Raw genomic sequence first — 23,060 nt, 5'->3', positions numbered from 1 at the left:
TACATTTACCTCTGATCCCTTAAATTCTTCCAGCTGGTATTCAAGGTTATATCCAAAGATGTTCTCAAGGCCCCAGCCTACTTTTATCAGCCACCTTCCCCTTCCATCTCCAGCCATTCACGACTGGCTGGGCAGGTCCAGGTCCAGTCTCTGAGCTTCTCCCAAGCTGTGCCTTTCACTTACATGGCCTGGAGCCCAGCTAGAATCCTGCACAGCCCTGCACCTCCCCAGACCATCCACACATGACGATCTGGCTCTAAGTAGCCACACGTGAGTGGTGTGTGTTGGGGGCCAGCTCTTGGCTTCCCCACTTCTTGCTAATGGTGAGGAATCTTTGTGAATGGTGTTATTAAAACACTGGGATGGGCTGGAAATGTGGCTTAGTGGTAGAGCCTCACATGCATGAAGCCCTGGGTTCCATTCCGCAGTACCACATACACAGAAAAAGCTGGAAGTAGCACTGTGACTCAAGTGGTAGAGTGCTAGCCTTATGCAAAAGAAGCTCAGGGACAAGGCCCAGACCTGAGTTCAAGCCCCAGGACTAGCAAAAACAAACAAATAAAAAAAAACCCAGTGGGGCAGAGCTGGGAGCTGGGAGTTCATGCCTGTAATCCTAGATACTCAGCAGGCTGAGATAGGAGGATTAGTTCAAAGCCAGTCTGGGCTGGAAAGTCTGCAAGGCTTTATTCTTCAAATAGCCACCAAAAAATCCAAATATGGAGCTGTGGCTCAAGTGGTAGAGTGCCAGCATTAAGTATAAAAACTCAGGGACAGAGTCCAGGCCCTCAGTTCAAGCCTAGGACCAGCACATGTGCACACCTGCACAAACACACACAAAAACCACTAGTATAGCCAGGTGCCATTGGCTCATACCTATAATCCTAGCTATGCAGGAAGCTGAGATCTGAGGATCACCATTTGAAGCCAACCCAGGCAGGAAACTTTCATGAGACTCTTATCTCCAATTAACTACTACAAAGCCAGAAGATGAGCTGTGTCTCAAGTGGTAGAGCACTAGCCCTGAGTGAAAAGCCCCAATACCAGCACAAAATAAACAAACAAATAATAACTACTGGCACTTTGAAGCCATGGTGGGAATATTTTATCTTTCAGAAATCTGCAGACATTACAAAGCATGGCATTTCCAGGGCGACAGTGATCAAGATGCATTATCCTCATAAACTTATGTGTTGAATTGAAACCCCTCGTGTTTTTGTACAATTACTTTAGATAATAAACATCCCCTCCCCCCAAAACAGAAAACAAAGCATGGCTTTTCTATATAGATGGCTAGTGTGTTGGCAAACCAATACTGGTGAGCTTTACCTCCCTATCCAACTCCTGCTGAGGGTGGTGGCAGCCTGGAGTTGATGGTATAGAGTCAAGGGTGAGGTAGGGCAGCATCCTGAGCTCCAGGGAAGTCTGTCTCCAGCCAATGCTAGAGCTGTCCCCATGCTCCTACAGCTTCTCTTGCCTTTCTTTGTGCCTGACACTCAGCACAGACACTAGGTATCTCTTCTGCTGGGTACCTGTTCATGTCATTTTCCCCTGCCTTTTGTTTTTTGGGTAGGACATGGGGCTTGAATCAGGACCTGGGCGTTAAGACTGAGCTCTATTGCTCAAAGCTAGCACTGTCCTACGTGAGCCACAGCGCCACTTCTGGTTTTCTGGTGGTTAATTGGAGTTAAGAATCTCAAGGACTTTCCTGCCATGGCTGGCTTTGAGCCTCGATCCTCAGATCTCAGCCTCCTGAATAGCTAGGATGACAGGTGTAAGCCACCACTGTCCGGTTTATTTTCCCTGCTTCTGGCAAAGCGTATTCGGAGTCCAAATTCATTTCTGCTACTTGTTAGCCTTGAGACCACAGGTGTCATTTTACCTCTCTGTGCCTGTTCCTTTCACTACATAATGGCATTCACTGTCTCCTGCCATGTGGTACTCCATCATCTTCCCTCCCTACCTGCCTTGTGCTTTCCCCAGCTGGTGACAGTACCTTGGTTGCAGAGGGCTCCAGAGAAGCCCGGGAGGCACTCACAGACACCGCTGATGTGGTGACAAGGCCCGCTGCTGTGCACGCAGAGGGGGCAAGGCTGGGCGCAGCCATGGCCATAGAATCCCGGGGAGCAGACTGAAGGGGCAAGGGAGAGGGTGATCAGTAACCCAATGGGAGCCCCAGGCAGCCGGGCCACCCTTCTGTTCCACATTGCGACAAAGGGAGGGCTTCAAAAGTGTGGGAAGAATCCTGGTGCTGGTGGCTCACACCTGTAATCCTAGCTGCTCAGGCTGGAGATCTGAGGATCCCAGGTTTGAAGCCAGCCCAGGCAGGAAAGTCTGGGACTCTTATCTCCAATTAACTACCAAACAAAGCTGGAAGTGGAGCTGTGACTCGTGTAATAGAGTACCAGCCTTGAGCACCAAGAAAACTTGAGCAAGAGTGCAAGGCCCTCAATTCAAGTGCCAGTATTGGCGTACACACACATGTCCACAACATGCACACACACACAGAGTGTAAAGAGTTGTATCTTCTACTTGGAAGGCCCAATTCATTTATTTTATTATTATTATTATTGTCTTGTGGTGTTACTGGGGTTTGAAGATTTCAAGTTTGCTAGTATTTCACCATTTGAGCCACACTGTTTGCTTTAATTTCTTTTTCAGACAAGCTCTTGTAATTTAATCCTTGGCTACCTCTGGCCATGATCCCCCTCCCCTCCCTTTACATCCAAGTAACTGGGATTGCCAGGTACTGGTGGCTCACACCTGTAGTCCTAGTTACTCAGGAAGCTGAGATCTGGGGATCACTGTTCAAAACAAGCCTAGACAGACAAATCCAGGAGTCCTTGGTCTCCAGTGAATCAGCAGAACGCCAAAAGTAGAGGCTGATACAAGTGGTACAGCACTAGTCTTGAGGGAAACAGCTAAGGGAGAGCATGATGCCCAAAATTAAAGCCCCAGTATCGGCACACACACACACACACCAGAAGAAGGAAAAAAAAAAAAAAAAAGGTAGGATTACAGGTATGCACTACTGGGCCTGGTAATTCAGACAGGACCTGCAATTTGGTCCTGTTTCTACCAAGGAGCTATTTGGTCCATGAACAGCAGCCTGTGCAAGGAGAGGACTAGAGAAAGAGGGGGACTGTAGCCCCCAGAGCCCAGCCCCCAGGCCAGCACTAGCTCCCGCTGGGAAGGGCTGGGGAATGAGGCACTGTGTGAGGTCTTGAGGTCCCTTGATGGGGGGGCTCAGACTTACTTCTCTGACACAAGGGTCCTCGGAAGCCAGGGGCACACTCACAGCTCCCATCCTCCGGAGAGCAGGAGCCGCCATTCTCACAGCTGCAGGAGATGGAGCAGTTGGGGCCCCAGCGACCTTGGGGACACGTGCTGTCGCAGCGGATGCCTGGGGGGTCACAGGCAGACATGAGTCAGTGGTGAGTGGAGGAGAGCAGGGAGAAGAGACCGTGACCAGACAGAAGATGATGGTGGCCCTTGCCTTTTGCACCTCACCTGGCCCAGGAGAAGTGGACATGAGCAGTGAGTACCCTTAGGGGGCGCATCTGTGTTAGCCCGAGGGCTGCTGGGCCTTGTTGGGCTCCATTGCAGTCACTGGGCAGAGTGGGTAGGCTCTTTCGGATTCTTTAGATCATAGTCCTCAATATAATGCATATATTTTGCATCATATATACACTTATGTATAGAAGAAATCTACTTTTACTGACTTTTCTTAAATGAGTCACAACCCAACAAACTGATTTTAAGGAGCCTCGGTTTGACAATTAGTAGCATCTAAGAGCCTGGATAGAATATCCCAGTAAGGAGGAAAAGTAAGTCAGGTGCCGTTACTCACACCTGTAATTCTAGCCACTCAGAAGGCTGAAATCTGAGGATTGTGTAATGTATTGTGAGCTTGCTGGGACAGACAAATCCTGGAGACTCCTCTCCAATTAAGCAGCAAAAAGCCAGAAGTAGAGGTAGGACTCCAGTGGTAGAGCAGCAGCTGTGAACAAAAACGCCAAATAAGAGTGTGGAGCCCTGAATTCAAGCCACAGTACCTGGGTGGGGAGGGAGGAGAAAGAGAGGGGGAAGGGAGAGAGAAAGAGGGAGGGAGGGAGAATCGGAGAGGGAAAAGGAAAGGGAGAAAGAAAGGGAGAGGAAGGGAAAGGGGGAGAGAAAAAGAGGGAGGGAGGGAGGGAAGAGGGTCAGGGGGTAAGGTAAGATCTATGGTCCTTCTGAGCTTAAGTAGAGGAAATCTCAGCCTGAAAGCTAAGAATTTTAAAGGCCCTAGGCTGGATGCCCAGCTCTGAGGTGGGCTTTCCTCCCAGGTAGAAAGGCTCCTAGTCTGCTAGGCATTAGATGAACAGAACAGAGACTCAGGAGACTAGCTGGGGCTTTGGAAGATGACTATCGGAGGCTCTAAGAAGAGCAGAATTAGTTTAAAAATCATGCCTGCCTTGTTACAAGGAAACAGAGGCCCAAGAAAGAAAGAGGGAGAAAGACTTAGATCCCAGCACACATGCAGCAGTAGCAAGAAGAGTAGCAGTGGGACCAATTTGAAGCCCAGTGCACAGGCCCACCTGGCCGGCCAGGAGCGGAAGGGAGGAAGAGGCCGCCAGGGAGGGACACAGCTCGCTCTCCTTACCCTCCAGGCTTCCCTCCTTCCCTGGAATGGCTCAGTTTTGCTGAGACATGCTGCTGCTCTCTGGGAAACAGGGTAGGGGCTTCCCAGGGTAAGGGATGCAGCAGGGAGGGGGTGACCCCCTTTCCCAGTGAGAATCTGGCAGTTCTATCTCCAGTGATGGAGGTGTCTGTGTCTGTGTGGGGTTTTAGGTAGCTGAGATGTGAAGCCTAGATAGGGCATCAGGGGTTAACTTAAGTCTAGTGCTTTAAAAACTGTGTGTAGGGGGCTGGGAAGGTGGCTCAGTGGTAGAGCGCTTGCCTTGCATGCCTGAGGCCCTGGGTTCGATTCCTCAGCACCACATAAGCAAAAAGAAAAAACCTGGAAGTGGCGCTGTGGCTCAAGTGGTAGAGCGCTAGCCTTGAGCTGAAGAGCTGAGGGACAGCGCCCAGGACCAGAGTTCAGGCCCCACCACCGGACCCAAAAAACAAAACAAAACTGTGTGTAATGTCATTAAAATCTGGTTAGCTCCCTCAAAATGAAGACAATGAAAGCTAGTATTAAAGGCATTTGCCGCTAGTACCTTGCCATTGTTTTATTTGTTATATTGGTACTGGGGCTTGAACTCACATGCTCTGTTTATACTTTGTTTTTCCCCAAGAGACCCCTTTGAGCCACAGCTCTATTTCCAGTTTTCTGGTGGTTAATTGGAGATAAGAGTCTCATAGACTTTCTCCTGCCCTGGCTGGCTTTGAACCATGATCCTCAGATTTCAGTCTCCTGAGTAGCTAGGATTTATGTACGTGTGAGCCGCTGGTCCCTAACTTCCATTTTCTTTATGAGAAAACCAAGGATCAGAGGAGGAAGTGGAGCTGTGGCTCCAAGCACTGGCCTTGAGCACAAAAGCCCAGGCCCTTAGTTCAAGTACCACAATCAACAATAACAACAAAAAGTTTATCGAGAGGTGTAAGAACAAGGGTCTAGTTCCACAGGACCCAGGTCCTCTGGCTGGGCAGAGGTTACCTGTCCATCCTGCTAGGCAGCAGCAGTGGCCCGTAACAGGGTCGCAACCATCAGCATGGCTGCAGTCACAACGTTCGGTGCAGTTCAGCCCAAATGTGCCATCCTGCGGAGCAGAGGGGAGAGAAATGACCAGAAAGTTCCAGGCTGCTATTGGTTTGGGATGACAGAACTGAGCCACAACCCCCACAAGAGGGACACAGTGGGAAGGCCTCTTATAACTAGGCATTAAAAGGGTCATGTCCCCCGGGGCTGGTGGCTCACTCCTATAATCCTAGCTATTCAGGAGGCTGAGATAGGAAAATCATGCTCCAAGCCAGTTTGCATAGTCAAATCGGAGAAGACTCTTATCTCCAACTAACTAGCAAAAAACTGGATGTGGAGGTGAAGCTCAAGTGGTAGAGTGCCAGCCTTGAGTGTAAAAAAAGACAAGGGAGAGTGTGAGGCTCCAACACTGGCACAAAAAATAAAATAAGGGGGCTGGGAAGGTGGCTCAGTGGTAGAGTGCTTGCCTTGCATGCATGAGGCCCTGGGTTCGATTCCTCAGCACCACATAAGCAAAAAGAAAAAAGCTGGAAGTGGTGCTGTGGCTCAAGTGGTAGAGCGCTAGCCTTGAGCTGGAGAGCTGAGGAACAGCGCCCAGGCTCAGAGTTCAGGCCCCAAGACCGGACCCCCAAAAAAATGAATAAATAAAATAAAATAAAATGGGCATAAAGTCACTCCAAATAACTATTTAGTCATATTAACAAGAGAATGGGGAATGGAGAGGAAGATGATAATCTTACCCCAGTTTTTAATGCTAGGTTAAGAGGGCTAAGATTATTAGTAATGTAATGATGACAATTTGGTTAATATTAAACTGTCAATGAAGCTAGGCACTGGTGGTTCATGCCTGTAATCCTAGCTACCTAGGAGGCTAAGGACTGAGGATCACAGTTCAAAGCCAATCTAGGCAGGAAAGTCAGTGAGATGCTTATCTCTAATTAACCACCAAAATGCCAAAAGCGGAGGCATGGCTCAAGTAGTAGAACGCCAGCCTGGAGTGAAAAAGCTTAGGGAGCGTGTCCAGGCCCTGAGTTCAGACCCAAGTACTGGCATCATAAACAGTCAATGATAATGCATGTCGTTGGTTATGACACATATCCACTGTGGGGGCTGACTGTGGCTTATTCTTTGCTCCTGGGGCGGGGGGAGGGGGAGAAAAAAATGGTAATCATCACTGGTCATGTGCTTATAAGGTAACAGGATGTGCAAAGTCAGGATCTGAATCCAGGACACAGAAGTCCATCTGCACTCAATTTCACAGCAGTTGGCTTAAAAGATGGAGACCCGCAGTGAGCAAGTCTGGGTGGTTCTTGCTGGACAATACCCCCAAAACCAGATCAGGGAAGTACAGACCCTTGAAACAGACATTGCCAGGACATCACTTGGACGTGGCCTGTCAGGACACAGCGTCTTTGCTGGCTTGGGGACTGTCCAGAGCTCTTCTGAGAATGATCCTGGGGCCACAGCTGATAACCATGCTGATCATGAACAGTGGGAAGAGCGGCACCTCTGTCTGCCCAAGACTTGCCATTTTACAGATGGGCAGGTTGAGGCCAAGGTAGGGAAAGCAAAAACCCACTCAGAGGTAAGGAGCAGCTGTAACCTGAAGCAGACTTCGCCACCTCTTCCAGTGCTCTCTTGTGTGCATTTCCCAGGCTCACCCCAGGGGAGAGGGGGGTGAGGGAACTCACCGGGCAGGGCAACTCGCAGCTCTCCCCCAGCCAGCCTGGGGTACAGGCACAGGAGCCATCGGTGGGACTACAGGATGCCCCGTGGGCACAGGTACAGCTCTCGTTGCAGTTCAGGCCCCATGTCCCACTGGGACATGGCAGGGAACAGTCCAGGCCCTGCCACCCTGGGGGGAAGGGGAGACAGAAAGGGGACACCATCACTTCTGCAGGTTCTGCAGGGCTTTCTGTCTGTGTGCTGTTGTTTCCCCATGTTCCATGGAGAACACAGCACAGAGGTCTGGAGAGCTTGGGGCCCAGGGCTTCCTGTAAAGAGTCTGTTCTGCTGCAGGCAGCTGGGTGGGTCCCAGCACAGAACAGCAGCTGAGTGGTGGGTTTCTTCTCCCTTGGGGGCTCAGCTGAGCTCATCAGGACCCTGTGCTGGTTGGTGACAGGCAGCTGCCCCTTCTCTGAAGTGGCCACTGGCAGCTGCCTTCACCTCCATGTATTTCCGTCCCCTCTTCTATCTGTCACACAGGGGCTGATCCTGCAGCTACCATAGATTAACCCAAGTGGACCTGGGCCAAGAACCAGGGACAGCACAGAAGCCAGGCAGCAAGTTCTGCTATTTCTTGGGCTGGGACTATGCCTTTTTTGGGAGGATAAGTACTAGGGTTTGAGCGCAAAGCCTCTGTGTTATTTCCCCGCCCCGCCCCCCACCTTTTTTTTTCCATTTAAGGCTGGTGCTGTATCATGTGGGCTACACCTCCACTTCCAACTCTTTTTTTTTTTTTTTGCTGGTTCAATAGAGACAAGAGTCTCATGGACATTCCTGCCTGGGGCTGGCTTCGAACTGTGATCCTCAGATCTCAGCCTCCTCGGTGGCTAGGATTATAGGTATGAGCCACTGGCACCAGCTTTGTTTTGGGTTTGAGACAAGGCTTTGTTCACTGTGTAGCCCAGGCTAGCCTCAAACTCAGATCCCCCTCTCAGCCTCCCCTGTACTAAGATCCCATATACCACTCCACCCAGCTTGGCCCAGTCTGATGGCACCAGGATCTGGAAGTTCGACCTTTTGTCTCTCCCTTACACATTCCTGCCATCCAGGTTCCCGGCACTGGCTTTCCTTAACTGGAACCTGTACAGGTCTCCTGGCCCTGAACAGAAATGGGTGGGATGGGGAGGGGGGAGGGGATGGGAAGAAGCTGCCTTGCCTGAACCTGAAGTGGACCAATCACCTGGGCCTGGGGGCGGGGCTTGGGCCAGGCACTTTACCTTCCTTGCAAGTGCAGGAGCCATCAATGGGGGAGCAGATGCCGTCGTTGTTACAGCTACAGACAGAGGAGCAGTTGGGGCCATAGGTCCCTGCTGCACAGGGGACTGTACAGATCTCTCCCTAGAAAGAGAAGGCATGAGTTTGGGGATCAGAGGTGGCCCCACGTTGGGTGCTGTGGCAAGCAGAAAAGATGTCCTCATGTCCTCTTCCCAGACTGTCAGGATGGTCCCTTACATGGCACAGAGGACTTTGCAGATGTGCAAAGATGTGCAGATGAGAAAACTTGATGGAGAGAGTGGCTGGGATTTCCCAGGTGGGCTTAATGCAATCACAGGACTCCTTAAAAGTAGACGATCAGCCAGGTGCTGGTGACTCACACCTGTTATCCTAGCTACTCAGGAGGCTGAGATCTGAGGATAGTAGTTCAAAGCCAGCCAAGGCAGAAAAAGTCCATGAGACTCTTACTCCAATAAACTGCTCAAAAAGGCTAGAAGTAACTCTGTGGATCAAGTGGTAGAGCAATAGCCTTGAGCACAAAGAAGCTCAGGAACATCTCCCAGGCCATGAATTAAAACCCCAGGCCTAGCCAAAAAAAAAAAAAAAAGTAGACAATCAAAGTCAGGTATCAATAGCTCACACCTATAATCTTAGCTACTCAGGAGGCTGAGGTCTAAGTAGATCACAGTTCCAAGCCAGCCCAGGCAGCAAAGTCGGTGAGACTCTTTATTTCCAATTAACTACCAAAAAGCCTAGAAGTGGAGGTGTGGCTCAAGTGATAAGAGTGCCAGCCTTGGGTGAAAAAAAGCTCAGGGACAGTGCACAAGCCCTGAGTTCAAGTCCTAGCTTATGTTGTCTTATACCACTAAATCTTTGTTATAGCAGCAGTAGAAAGCTAATACAATAGCCCTTACCAGAAGTACTTAAGGAACTGACCCCAGGAGTCCATGTTAGGTCAGAGCAGCATAGAACTTACTCTTTGCCTCCTAATCTTGTTTAATTCTTACCAACAACTCCATAACACACACACACAGTAAGTTGTCCCTATGTACCAGGACCACAAAGACAGTCTAGGCCAAGAAGATAGACAACAAGCACACAGGCCTGTACCAGAGGCCCCATCTCTTCCCCTGCCAGGCCTGACTGTGGTCTGTCAGCTCCCCTGCTGTCTGGAGGATTCTCATTTCTCACAGGGCCTCAGCCTGGTTTGAACTGTAGGCACAGTGTAATCCTCTTTCCACTTGGGTTTGCTGAAGACAGAACGGATTTATCTCCCAGCCCCTTCCCAGTGCCCTCCCACTCTTGTGGGCCCAGCCTTGGGTCTACCAATGGAGCTCCTAGAGAACTCTTTCCCTCCCTGCCAGGGGATGTGGGGCTCTTAAGTACCTGCTGCACCTCCAGGAAACACCATCAAACTAAAAGCACTAGCTGCTTACAGAGGAGAAATTCAAGCCAGGCACCAGCAGCTCATACCTGTAATCCTAGCTACTCAGGAGGATGAGATCTGAGGATCGTGGTTCAGAGCCAGCCTGGGCAGAAAAGTCCGTGAGACTCTTCTCATCTCCAATGAACCCCCAGAAAACCAGAAGTGGTGCTGTGGCTCAAAGTGGTGGAGTGCTAGCCTTGAGTGGAAAAGCTCCGGGACAGTGTCCAGGCCCTGAGTTCAAGGCCCACAACCACCACCACCAAACAACAAAAGGGCACATGGACTTGCCTGCCCACACTGGCTTTGAACCTTGATCCTCAGATCTCAGGCCCCTCAGTAGCTTGGGGAACACCAGAGCCCGGCTTGTCTGGCTGTTTCTATATTCACCCCAATCCCATCTCCCCAGCCCAACACCACAAATCCCAGGAGAGGATGTCTGCTGGGAAAGGGGGGGCGGGGCTTGCACCTACCACTCCTGCTCTGCGTCTTCATTCTGTGAATAAGAGATGGCTGTGAACTCTCCCTCCCTTTCAAAGGCCTGTTAATTATAGATGCAGCATTGGCTATTAACACCCTGAACTTGATTTGAAGGAGCTACTGGCAGCACAGAACCCTTGGAGCTAGTCCTTGTAAAGAGATACAAATCTCTCCTCCAGTCTTCCACCTTCCTCCCTCCTGGCACAGTGAGGCAGTGCCCGGTGGGTAATGAGTTATATGTTCTATTAAATTTGTTTCAAATGTTGTTTATTGAATTTTCTCCTCTGCAATATGCTGCTTTGTAGTTTGTTCCTGTTTGGGAAAATTAATCAACAGCTGGGCTTCTGGTGATCACTGTGCCCCTTACAGTGGGCAGGAGGTTAATGACAGATTTTTTTGGAGTGGGCAGAGGAAGAGGAGGAGGAGGAGGAGAGCATTTGACCCTTCTTCACACAAAAGGAGGCTATTCTGGAAGTTTATTTTGGACTCCCTTAAGTGTGCTCTGCTTAAGCAGATCTGGTTCTCTAGGTCCCAACTAAGGCAGCAACCTGTCAGTCCAGAAGAGATCAGCAGAGAGGACATGAGGACAAGCAAGCAGCAAGGAGGAGGCAGAGTAGGTCAGAAAGAAGCGGTCCTGAGCCTGGGTCAGAGCACATCTACCTACCCATCTATCCATCCACTCATCCTCCATCCATATCTACCACCCATCCATCTATCTGTGTACCTACCCATCTATCCATCCATATCCATCCACCCATTCATCTGTTTATTTACATACCCATCTATCCATCCATCATCTATCCAACCACCAGCCACCCACCCCATCCATCTATTTTGCATTCATCCATCATCCATCCATTTATCTATCCATCCATCCACCCACCCACCCATCCATCCATCCATCCACCCACCAATCCTTCCTCCCTCCATCCACACATCCATCCATTATTCATCCATCCATCTTTTTACCCACCTACCTACCCATCATCTATCTATTCATCTAGTCATTCCTCTATCCCATAAACATGTGCTGAGCATTGACAACAGGCCAGGCATCATCACTACCCTGGGTCTTGCTAATGACCATGATAGATCAAGGCTCTCTTCGTGTTCCTCAACTCTCCCCATCTTCTTACACCCCTGTGTGGTACTTTCCACTCTTGGAAAAGAAGCACTTTGAAAGTTCTGTGCGGGTGAGGCTAGGGTGGGCTTAACCAGTCCCCCACGTAGCAATGTCTTTGCCTGTGACATGTGTTCAGTTCATGCATGTTGGATTAATTCATACATCAGGGAATCTTGTGTGTGTGTGTGTGTGTGTGTGTGTGTGTGTGTGTGTGTGTGTGTGTGTGTGTGTGTGTGTGTGTGTGTGTGTGTGTTCGTACTGGGAGTTTGAACTCACAGCCTTGTGCTCTTGTTGAGCTTTTTGGCTCATAGCTGCTGCTCTACCACTTGAGCCACACCTCCAGTTCCAGCTTTTGACTGATTAACTGAAGAGTCTTTATGGATTTGTCTGCTGGGGTTGGCATTGAATTGTGACCCTCAGATCTCAGCCTCCCGAGTAGCTAAGATGACAGGCGTGAACCACTAGTGCCCTGTAGGAAATCAAAGCACTAGTATGTATCACATGCTGTGCTAAGTCCAGAAGGTACCAGGTGAGAACACAGCTCGGATTCACTAACAGCCAGCTGGGTGAAGGGACTTCCCTACTTGGAAATGGTCTGGGAGCAGCCCTGTCTGGTAGCTTCCATTGCCTCTCTCCCTTTGACTCCTGGAATTTTGTGGCCACCAGAGGGCACCTTTGGGGTCCAATGTCACCTCAGTGCTAGCAGCACCTGTGTGGTGAGCTTTACTGTGTGCAAAGCTCCCTGGCCTGATCCAGCAGCCATGGGGTTGCTCTTCCCCTTGCTCTCCCTTCTCTGCCATTCTCAGCAGACAGCAGGACCACAGGTAGGGAGCCTCATTTATGGTGTTTCCTGAGAAAGAGATGCACAACCCAAAAAGGAAGAACAAGCTTGGCCCACCAGGAGGCAGGGGGGCCTCTCCAGTGCATACCAAGCCTCGCTGGACCTAATTAATGTGTCACTGATAAAGCAGCTGCGAGGCTGGGGAAAAGCTCTGTATGAGTCATGAGGAGCAGAGAGCCACGGGGATAAGAGAGAGAGGGGGAGAAATGGAGGCCACTCTCCCACTGATTCCCCCTTCCTGCCTCCTCGTGGGAGCCGGTGGGGCTGAAGCCTGCCACCTGCCACCCATAAGAAAGAAGGGGCTGATGTTAAAACTGAAAACACCGGCAACATAGTCTCACATCTGTCCAAAATGAATAGGCCACCAGTGACGGTACCTGGACAGTTCCACAGAGTGGGCATTTGCACAACTCTAGAGCTGTCACTCAGTATAGATTTGCGTACAGCATCAGTTTGCCAGCAAACACAGTAGAATGTTTTTGGTTTTTTGGTGTCAGTACTAGGGCTTGAACTCAGAACCTGTGTGGTGGTACCTTAGCCTTCTTTATATTCAAGGCTGATGCTCTACCACTTGAGTCACAGCTCCACCCATTAAGGATTAATGATAGGAATCAAAGTCTGCGATGATAAAATTTCATCCCAGGTTAATGATAATAGTTCTTGGAATGACAGATTTTTATTTTTATTTTTTATTTTTTTTGTCGGCCGTGGGGCTTGTAGATTTTTATTTTTTAATTTCTTCTTTTTTTTTTTTTTTGTCATGAAGCTTGAACTTAGGGTCTGGGCCTGAGATTTTCTGCTCAAGGCTACAGCTCTACCACTTTGAGCCACAGCTCCATTTCCAGTTTTCTGGTGGCCAATTGAAGATAAGAGTCTCATGAACTTTCTTGCTCAGGCTTGCTTTGAACCATGATCTTCAGATCCCAACCTCCTGAGTACCTCGTATTAGAGGTATGAGCCATCAGTGCCATCAGTGCTGGGTAGGTTTAACCTACCCAGACCAGTACACTATGCCCTAGAGATCAAACAGAATTCACTGAGTCTCTCCTAGCTTTGGGCTACAACCAGGCTGGGACACTGGGCTGGTCCTGGGAGAGCATTCATGCTCCAAACCTCTTACACATAAGTAAAATTTGGGCTGAGGGCAGGGAATGTGGCTTAGTGGTAGAGTGATTTCTTGTCATGCATGAAGACCTGGGTTCAATTCCTCAGTACCACATAAACAGAAAAAGCTGGAAGTGGCACTATGGCTCAAGTGGTAGAGTGCTAGCCTTGAGCACAGAGAGGCTCAGGGACAGTGCCCAGGCCTTGAGTTCAAGCCTCATGACTGACAAGAAAGAAAGAAAGAAAGAAAGAAAGAAAGAAAGAAAGAAAGAAAGAAAGAAAGAAAGAAAGAAAGAAAGAAAGAAAGAAAGAAAGAAAGAAAGAAAGAAAGAAAGGAAAGAAAGAAAGAAAGAAAGAAAGAAAGAAAGAAAGAAAGAAAGAGAAAAGAAAAAGGCCAACAGAGCAGTAAAAAAAAAAAAAATAAATCTCTGAAATTTGAGACTCCATAAGTGTTAGGTCTGCAGGGGTAGGGGGTGGGGGAAATGGCCCCTCTGGGCACAAGACTCCTCTAGAAGTCCCCACCCAGCAGCTGTAACCCAGGTCACTGATGCACCTGGGGATGGTGCCCCCCTCCCCACAGTCCCTGAAGTCAATCTGTATCTGTTATGGCCACACCTCCTCCCTGCCTTCTCCCTGTATATCAGTCTCCATCACTAGTTCCCCCTCCACATGCCTCCATGGGACAGGAGGGAAAAACAGAGAGAGCTGAGGGAAGGGATGACATTGTCCAAAAAGAAATGCATTCTTTATATGACTTATGTAACTGTAACCTCTCTGTACATTACCTTTATAAGATTTTGTTGTTGTTGTTGGTCATGGGACTTGAACTCTGGGATACTGTCCCTCCACTCTTTAGCTCAGGGCTAGTGCTCTACCACTTGGCCACAGCGCCACTTAAAGTTTTTGAGTGGTTAATTGGAGATAAGAGTCTCATAGACTTTCCTGTCCAGGCTGGCTTTGAACCTCAATCCTCAGATCTCAGCCTCCTGAGTAGCTACGATTACAGGCATGAGCCACTGGTGCCCAGCCTATAACATTTTTTTTAAAGAACCTAGTGTATGTGTTTGTGTGTGTCTGTACACACATCTGCATATGTGGATATTGTGTATATTTTGCTCTGTTTTCTGTGTGGCATGTCCAACACAGCACCTATGAAAATCTACAATCACAATTAGGAAATCGGTGTGTGGTGACGGGGAAGGGGCAGGAAATGAGAAGCTGGTTTTCCACTCTTAGAGCTAATAGTGTAAAGACCTCAGTTATATGAAGAAATGGAACAATGAGAACAGGAAGTACCCACAAATCCCATCATCATCTGCCTCTCATTCTCCACCCACCTTCTCTCCTGGCTATGACTGGCCTTCTCTCTGTGGTTCCAGTTTAAAAGCCACACACACACACACACACACATGCACACGCACACACACACGCACACGCACACGCACGCACACACACGCCACCCACCACGGCAGGCCTGCAGGAGGGGAAATGTCTTTAAAGGACACTGGAAACCTTGTGTGTCAGAAATCCAATCCCTGCCCCATAGATCCTGGCTTTCCTGACTCCCTACCCCACCTTTCCCAGCTCAGATTTGCACATGACGGATGGACAGACAGGAGCTGAGAAAGAAGAGGGGGAAAAAAATGTGGAAAGGAGTTTGTTCATTTGGGTGATGGAGTGCTCACTCCCCCTCACCAGCAAGCAGGGTTCAATAATGGCAGACAGGCCTTCACAAAAAATTGCCGCATAAATAGATGAGCCCTTTAAGGTAATAGAAATGCTGTCGTTCTGAGGAGAAATATGGCCTCTGTTACTCCCCCAGGAGGGGACACTGGGCCCTTCCCCTCCCTCCCTACCCCCCCCACCCCTCCACCCCCACCTCCTGAACTCCCTGTCTCCATTACAGCCAAGGCTGGAAGAGAGCATCTGGACTGAAGGATGTCCAAGGGCCCTTTATCTCCCAGCCACAAGGGCTCCATGCTGGGAGGAGGCCAAGAAGACCATGGTCAGTGACTTCACAGAACTCTCATTGCAGGCACCACAGGGGCAGCAATTAGTCCCAGAGCAGTTCACGGGGTGCCATCAGGCTGGCTGCCAGGTGAGGCTTTAAATAAGGGATAGGGCACTGGTCAGCAGAGGATTATGGGGGACCTAGAAAATGGACTTGCCCTCACCTCCCAGAGCAATCCAGGAGCCCCAGTAACCTTGCAGTTCCCAGCTCAGAAAAGGCTACATGTAGCTCGCTCTGCTTCTTCCTCTCACCATACTTGCACTTGGGCCCCCAATAAACCACGCCCTCTTTCCCCAGTCAGAGACCCAATGGGACAAATAGCAAGAGCTCTTCAGCTCAAGGTAAGCACTCTACCACTTGAGCCACAGTGCCACTTCTGGTTTTCTGGTGGTTAATTGGAGATAAGAGTCTCACAGACGTTTCTGCTGGGGCTGGCTTTGAACCTCGAGCCTCAGATCTCAGCCTCCTGAGTAGCTAGGATTACAGGCAAGGGCCACGGGCACTGGGTGCAGCATCCATATTTTAAAGATGGTTACAATAGCTAACCCTTGTTGGATGATTATTAATACACATGGCATTCTAAGTGCTTGGCATGTACTAATGAATTTAATTGGCCAGTATAATTTTTTTTTTTTTGGTCCAGTCGTGGGGCCTGAACTCTGGGCCTGGACGTTGTCCCTCAACTCTTCAGCTCAAGGCTAGCACTTGCTCTACCACTTGAGCCACAGCACCACCTCTGGCCTTTTCTGCTTATGTAGTGCTGAGGAATCAAACCCAGGGCCTCATGCATGCAAGGCAAGCGCTCTACCACTGAGCCACCTTTCCAGCCCTTGGCCAGTATTCTTACATATTTATTTTTATTTGTTTTGTGCCAGTACTGGGGCTTGAATTCAGAGTCTAGAACTTTCATTTGGGTTTTTTTCCACTCAAGGCTGGTGCTCTGCATTTGAATCACAAACTCTAGTTCTGGCTTTATTTTTGTTAGTTGTGGGGCTCAAACTCAGGACTTGAGTGCTGTCCCTGAGCTCTTTTACCCAAGGCTAGCATGCTACCACTTTGAGCCACAGGTCTACTTCTGGTTTTCTGGTGGATAATTGGAGGTAAGAGTCTCAAAATGGACTTTCCTGCCTGAGATCCTCAGATCTCAAACCAACATCCTCAGATCTCAGCCTCCTGAGTAGCTAGGATTACAGGTGTGTGCTACGGTGTCTGTCCAGAGTCTGCTTTCTTAAAGCTTCTCCCACACGTTCCCTCAACAGCTCTTGGTGGAAAGGGAGAGCAGGTAAGAGGGGACAGCAGGACACCCATCCTACAATGTGGGCTACTCACATCCATCTAAGACTAAAGGACCACCTAGCTCCCAGATGAGGATCGTAAGGCCCAACTGGATGAAGGATCAGGTCCAAGGTGACAAAGCCCAGAATGAAGTCTCCAGAACACTCAGAAAGCAGCTCTTTTAATTAGCCCTTCACTAATTCCCTATAGTAAAACCTTGCAGTAAACGAGCAAAGAGATCAATTTGCAAACCATCCAACAGACAAGGCATTGCTAATTATTACTGACTGGAAGGAGCACTCTGTGGGGAGCCTCGGCTGAGTCTGCTCTGCTGATTGGTTGCCCCACCTACTTCACCCCAACTGGCTAATTGCAGGAAGTCTCTTTCATTCAGAAGCTGGGGGTCAGGAGCCACGGCTGATCCCAAGGCTCACTGTCCGTTCTGTAATCACCTCCAGCAGCATCCTGCTGACCCAAGATGGCTCAGGAAAAGCCTTTGTACAAGGGAAAATGAGTGGGAATTGGTGGGGGTCTCAATGGGGGCAGTGTGTCTCACAATCTATCTTAGTCCTGGTTCTCAGGAAGGCAGGACTCCACCGGCCCCAACCCCCTCTTCCCCGAAGTTCAAGGACAGGAAATTATTTACATCACAGATGGGTGGCTGAAAATATTCAGCTGTAGCTGCAAGCCTCTCTTAAGCCTTCCCAGGGCCTTCTGATTCTCCCCCTTGCTGAGGAGCGGTAATCAGGCAGGTGAGTTGGGGCTCTCAATGGAGCCATGACAATATACACGACCAGATCAAAAAGCCCCCAAGGACCTGACAGACTATGGATGCACACACCTTCTCACAGCTATTTACCCGGGAGGAGTGCGTTTCCTGATTCAGTACAAGGTTCAGGCACTGACCATCATCTTGGCTCTATCCAAGGTGCTGAAGCAATGTCTCCCAGTTGTAAACTCCCAGTGGAATAACTGGCAACCCAGAACCATTGTTTCTGTTCATTTCCCCCTGCTCTCCTTCCTTCCTTCCTTCCTTCCTTTCCTTCCTTCCTTCCTTCCTTCCTTCCTTCCTTCCTCCCTTCCTTCCTTCCTTCCTTCCTTCCTTCCTTCCTCCCTCCCTCCCTCCCTCCCTCCCCCCTCTCTTTCTTTCTTGTCAGTTGTGAAGCTTGAACTCCGTCCCTGAACTCTTTTCGCTCAAGGCTAGCCCTCTACCACTCTGAGCCACAGCTTCATTCCAGTTTTCTGGTGGTTTATTGGAGATAAGAGTCTCCCTGTCTGGGCTGGCTTTGAACTGTGATCCTAAGATCTCAGCTCCCTGCTAGCTAAAATTACAGGCAGGAGCTTTCATCACCACCCAACTTACTCGGTTTTTAAAATAATTTTTGAAAAAAAAATTGTGCCACAATACCGGAGCTCAAATTCATGGCTTTGCACTTTTGCTTGACTTAAATTTTGCTCAAGGATGATACTCTGCCACTTGAGCCACAGCTCCACGACCAGCTTTTTAGTGGAGATAAGAGTCTTATGGAGTTTCCCACCCAGGCTGATTTTGAACTTTGATCCTAACATCTCAACCTACTGAGTAGCCAGAATAATAGTCATGAGCCATCAGTGAGTCTCCAGCCTGGAAGCAATCTTTCTCCCTCCCTCCCCCTCCCTCTTTCTCTCTGTGAGTCCTGGGGCTTAAACTTGGGGCTGATGCACTGTCCCTGAACTTCTTTTGCTTAAGGCTAGCACTCTACCACTTGAACCATAGCGCCATTTCTGTTTTTTTCTGTTTATGTGGTACTGAGGAATCAAACCCAGGGCTTCATGCATGCTAGGCAAGCACTCTACCACTAAGCCACATTCCCAGCCCTGGAAGCTATGTTGAAAGGCAAATGTTCCATTCCATGGAAGCTTAAGGATACTGGACCCACAGGGAGCTTAGGCTACTGGTCCCAGGCTACACGGAGTGAACAGATCAGCCAGGATCTGTCCTAGATCTAGTTTCAGAGGCCACATACTTTCAACTGTACAAACCACTTCCCATAGCACAGCAAAAAAGCAAATAAACAGAGTCCTGGGGAGTGAGGGGGACTACAGGGCAGGCCCCATTTCTCACCAGGATTCACCCTCCTAGGGTCAAATTCCTCAGAATCAGACCTCACTAAAACCAACATAATTTACGAGGAAATAATGACAAGTAGTAAACAAACACATGGGGGGAAGTGTAGTAATCAGAGAAATGCAAATTAAAGCAACATCCAGGAGCCATTTCCTACCTAAGTCATTAGCAAATATTAAAAAAAAAAAGAAGAAGAAAGTAAAATTGTTGAGAGCTGGTGCGTGCAGAGTGGATTTATAAGAACCCTTGAGGATGGCAGCATCCATCAGGAGCTGTGAATATGGTGTGCCCACTGACCCGCAAATCACCCCCAAGGAAATAATTCAATGGTAAGGAAGGGGCTGGGTGGGGGATGCTCGTGCACAGATGCTCACTGTAGCACTGAGTGGACACATGGGAACAACTTTCTACCTAGCAACGAGGGAATGGCTGGGTAAACTGGCGATTTATCAGCTCCCTCTGTGTTAAACGCCATTTAAGGTGTGTGTATGTGTGCACGCATGAGCACCCATACTGGGTGCTTCAACTCAGGGCCTTGTAATTTTTTTTTTGCCAGCCTGGCTTGCAAGAGCGCTGTCTCTGAGCCTCTTTGTGCTCAAGGCTAGTGCTCTACCACTTGAGCCACAGCACCACTTCTGGCTAGTAGTTTATTGGAAATAAGGGTCTCACAGACTTTTCTGCCTGGGCTGGCTTCAAACATGGTCCTCTGATCTCAGCCTTCTGAGTAGCTAGGATTATAGGCATGAGCCAACAGCACTGAATGGCCTGTATTCTTGCTTGGCTTTTTCACTCAAGGTTGGTGCTTGATCCACATCTCTACTTCCAGCTTTGGGGGCGGTTAATTGGAGACAAGAGTCTCACCGACTTTCCAACCTGGGCTGGCTTTGAACCATAATCGTCAAATCTCAGCCTCCTGAGTAGCTAGGATGATAGATGTGAGCCACCCACCAGTGCCTGGCATGCAGCCATTTAAAACGAGAAGCCCAGCAGCTTCTATATTTCGCATTCTGCTTTCTTCTATCTCCTAAGACGCATGTGCAGAAGAAAGCGGACTGCAAAACTGCTGAGTGTGCTGTGGTATTATGATGTGAAAGTACTGTGTGTACAGGGACAGAGCTGAGCACAAGAAGACAGCCAGTGTTTCAGTATAGGTGGACAATGGGGAGACCCTAGTTATAACCACAGTCCTCAGAGCACATAGGGCCACACTCCTGACTGCCAGGGGGCCTGGTGAGGGCCAGAGAAGCCACGGGAGCCCCCTCCCACCTTACCATGAAGCCCGGGGCACACGTGCAGCTCCCAGTGATGCTGTGGCAATCGGCGCCGTTCTGACAGGTGCAAGGCAGCTGGCAGCCATCGCCAAAGTAGCCAGCAGGGCAGGACTCATTGCAGTGGTGGCCAGACCAGCCCGGCTGGCAGGTACAGGCTCCGGTTACCGGGTGGCAGCTGAGCAGCGTAGAGAAAGGTATAAAGACAGGATAGTTATAGGTGCAGTCATGTCCCTCCCTTCTGCCTGCCCCAAAGCTGGTCTGCCTAGGTAGTAGGATCGCACATCAGGGTCAGGATTAGAACCCAGAGCTTCTCATTCCCACATGGTTTTTTGTTTTTTGTTTTAATTTTTTTGATGCCAGTACTGGGACTTGAGCTCAGAGCTTCTAGCTCTCACTTGGCTTTTTTTTTTTTTTTTTAATTCAAGGTTGGAACTCTAACTTAATTCACACTGCTCTTACCAGCTTTTTGCTGGCTCATTGGAGATTAAAAACTTCTAAGATGTGTCTACCTGAGCTGGCTTCAAACTGTGATCCTCACATCTCAGCCTCCTGAGTAGTCAGGATTACAGAAGTGAGCCACTGGTGCCCGGCTAAAACTTGTTGTGCTCTTTCCAAATCTAGAGACCAAACTAGAGGTGGCCTGTTTAGTCCTTGGGGGTTTGGTGCTTTCCTCATACCTCCCTCAAGACAGGTAACTAATGGGGAGGGGCTGGGGGGCCAGGCAGGGGAAGAACACAATGACATCTAAGACTCTGCCAATGGGAGGCCCTCTATGTACAGCCTAAGTCCCTGCCTGCCCAGGAAGCAAGTTCTCCTCCTCCATCCCAGTCTGTTTAAATCACAGAATGGACCATTCGGCTGGAGGCAGGTACCTATTTGGGAGTGCATGCCACTTTCGCTCGTGTGTGTGTGTGTGTGTGTGTGTGTGTGTGTGTGTGTGTGTGTGTGTGCAGGTACCTATTTGGGAGTGCATGCCACTTTCGCTCGTATGTGTGTGTGTGTGTGTGTGTGTGTGTGTGTGTTTAGGTGTCTGTTGACTTGTTTGTCCTGTCAGCCCTGCTGGCTGACTGGCCCTTGTCCATGGTCACCAGCAGGGCCGTGGCACCTGGAAGATGCCGAGTGCTGGCTTGGCAGATGAATTAATGGACACTAATTGTCCACAGCCCAGCCAAACAACTTCTCTTTGGTGGGGGTTCGCTCAGAACAAATGAGGAGGTAGACAGAAATAGATCAGTCTTGAATAATAAGTGCAAAGAGCTGGCAGTCCATTTGGAAAAATGTTTAGTCTCCTGAACCATCAAATCTAACCAAGGGCTGGATGCAAGTAGCTCATGCCTGTAAATCCTAGCTACTCGGGAGGCTGTGATCTAAGGATCATGGTTCAAAGTCAGCCTAAGCAGGAAAGTCCAAGAGACTCTTATCTTCAATTAACTATTGAAAAGCTAGAAGTAGAGCTGTGACTCCAAGTGGTAGAGCACTAGAACTCAGGTACAGTGCCCAGGTTCTAAGTTCAAGCCTTAGTATCAGTGAGCACGCACACACACACACACACACACACACACACACACACACACACACACACACACACACACACACACACACACACACACACACACACACACACACACACACACACACACACACACACACTCTCTCTCTAAACAACAATTGGAAAATGCTTTATAAAAACAGTGGAGATCTAAAAACCATCAGCCAAGGTTTCTGAAGCAGCTTGAGGTTACGCATCAGGAGGCCTAATAATATTCCGATTCCTTTGTCTTGTCATTCCATTTCTAAGAATCTCTCCTAAGGAAATAATCATAGTTGTAGAGAAAGATTTATGCACAGAGATGTTCCCTGAAGCATTATAACAGTGGAAAATGGAAGCAATTTGAATAATAATAAATAATATGTGAGCTGGCTATTAAAGCACCAGGCATCGTGTACACATATTTCTAATCTTCAGTAAGCCGATTAATTAGTCATTTAAGCCTCTATGTCATAAATGGCATTTGGAGGTTATGTGACTAACTCCAGTGTCACACACTCAAGTCACATGCAGGTCTGTCTGTCCACATTCGCTTCCTTGCCCATCGGTGTCATTTTTAACAACAGATTCCTTGTTATATGAATTATGGATAAATAGAAGAAAGATACTAGTAAGGTGCCAAAGGCTCACGCCTGTAATTCTAGCTACTCAGGAGTCTGAGGTCTGAGAATCATAGTTTGAAGCCAGCCCCAGGAGGAAAGTCCATGAGATTCCTTTTTTTTTTTTTTTTTTTGGTCGGTGGTGGGGCTTGAACTCTGGACCTGGGTGCTGTCCCTCTGCTCTTCAGCTCAAGGCTAGCACTCTACCACTTGAGCCACAGCACCACTTCCAGTTTTCTGGTAGTTAATAGGAGATAAAGAGTTTCATATACTTTCCTTCCCTGGGCTGGCTTTGAACTCAACCTCCTGAGTAGCTAGGACTACAGGCATGAGCCACTGGTGCCAGCTAATGAGATTCTTATCACTCCACGTAACCACCAAAAAGCCAGAAGTGGAGCAATGACTCAAGTGATAGCGAACTAGCCTTGAGGATAAAAGCACAGAGACAGTGCTTAGGCCCTGAGTTCAAGCCCCGGACAGCACAAGAAAGAAAAGAAAAGAGAAGGAAAGGAAGGGAGGGAAGAAAGAAAAGGAAAGGAAGGGAAGTAAAAGGGAAGAAAGCTCATCATTTTCTAGAATATCTAATAATACCATGTAAAATAAAATAACTACATTCAGCCAAGATCCAAAATGTAGGGGCTGGGAAGGTGGCTCAGT

The 23,060-nt window shown here is 48.9% G+C and overlaps 1 protein-coding gene across 7 annotated transcripts in view; it reads right to left on the bottom strand.

The window, feature by feature from the left end:
* Positions 1 to 23,060, bottom strand: part of Megf11 (multiple EGF like domains 11) — a 281,143-nt gene that overhangs the window by 25,398 nt on the left and 232,685 nt on the right. For all 7 annotated transcript variants that reach the window (XM_069995095.1, XM_069995096.1, XM_069995098.1 and 4 more), the window contains 6 exons: positions 20,256 to 20,430; positions 8,623 to 8,743; positions 7,372 to 7,535; positions 5,639 to 5,741; positions 3,254 to 3,400; positions 1,994 to 2,128 (listed from right to left, as the gene is read on the bottom strand). In XM_069995095.1, coding sequence (XP_069851196.1) covers positions 1,994 to 2,128; positions 3,254 to 3,400; positions 5,639 to 5,741; positions 7,372 to 7,535; positions 8,623 to 8,743; positions 20,256 to 20,430 — 845 coding nt within the window. The remainder of the gene's footprint in view (positions 1 to 1,993; positions 2,129 to 3,253; positions 3,401 to 5,638; positions 5,742 to 7,371; positions 7,536 to 8,622; positions 8,744 to 20,255; positions 20,431 to 23,060) is intronic.

The sequence above is a fragment of the Dipodomys merriami genome, unplaced genomic scaffold (assembly GCF_024711535.1).
Source record: "Dipodomys merriami isolate MVZ:Mamm:240054 unplaced genomic scaffold, mDipMer1.0.p SCAF_48, whole genome shotgun sequence".
NCBI lineage: Eukaryota > Metazoa > Chordata > Mammalia > Rodentia > Heteromyidae > Dipodomys > Dipodomys merriami.
Note: the sequence above shows the minus strand (reverse complement) of the source record. Positions and strands in the feature narration are given on the sequence as shown.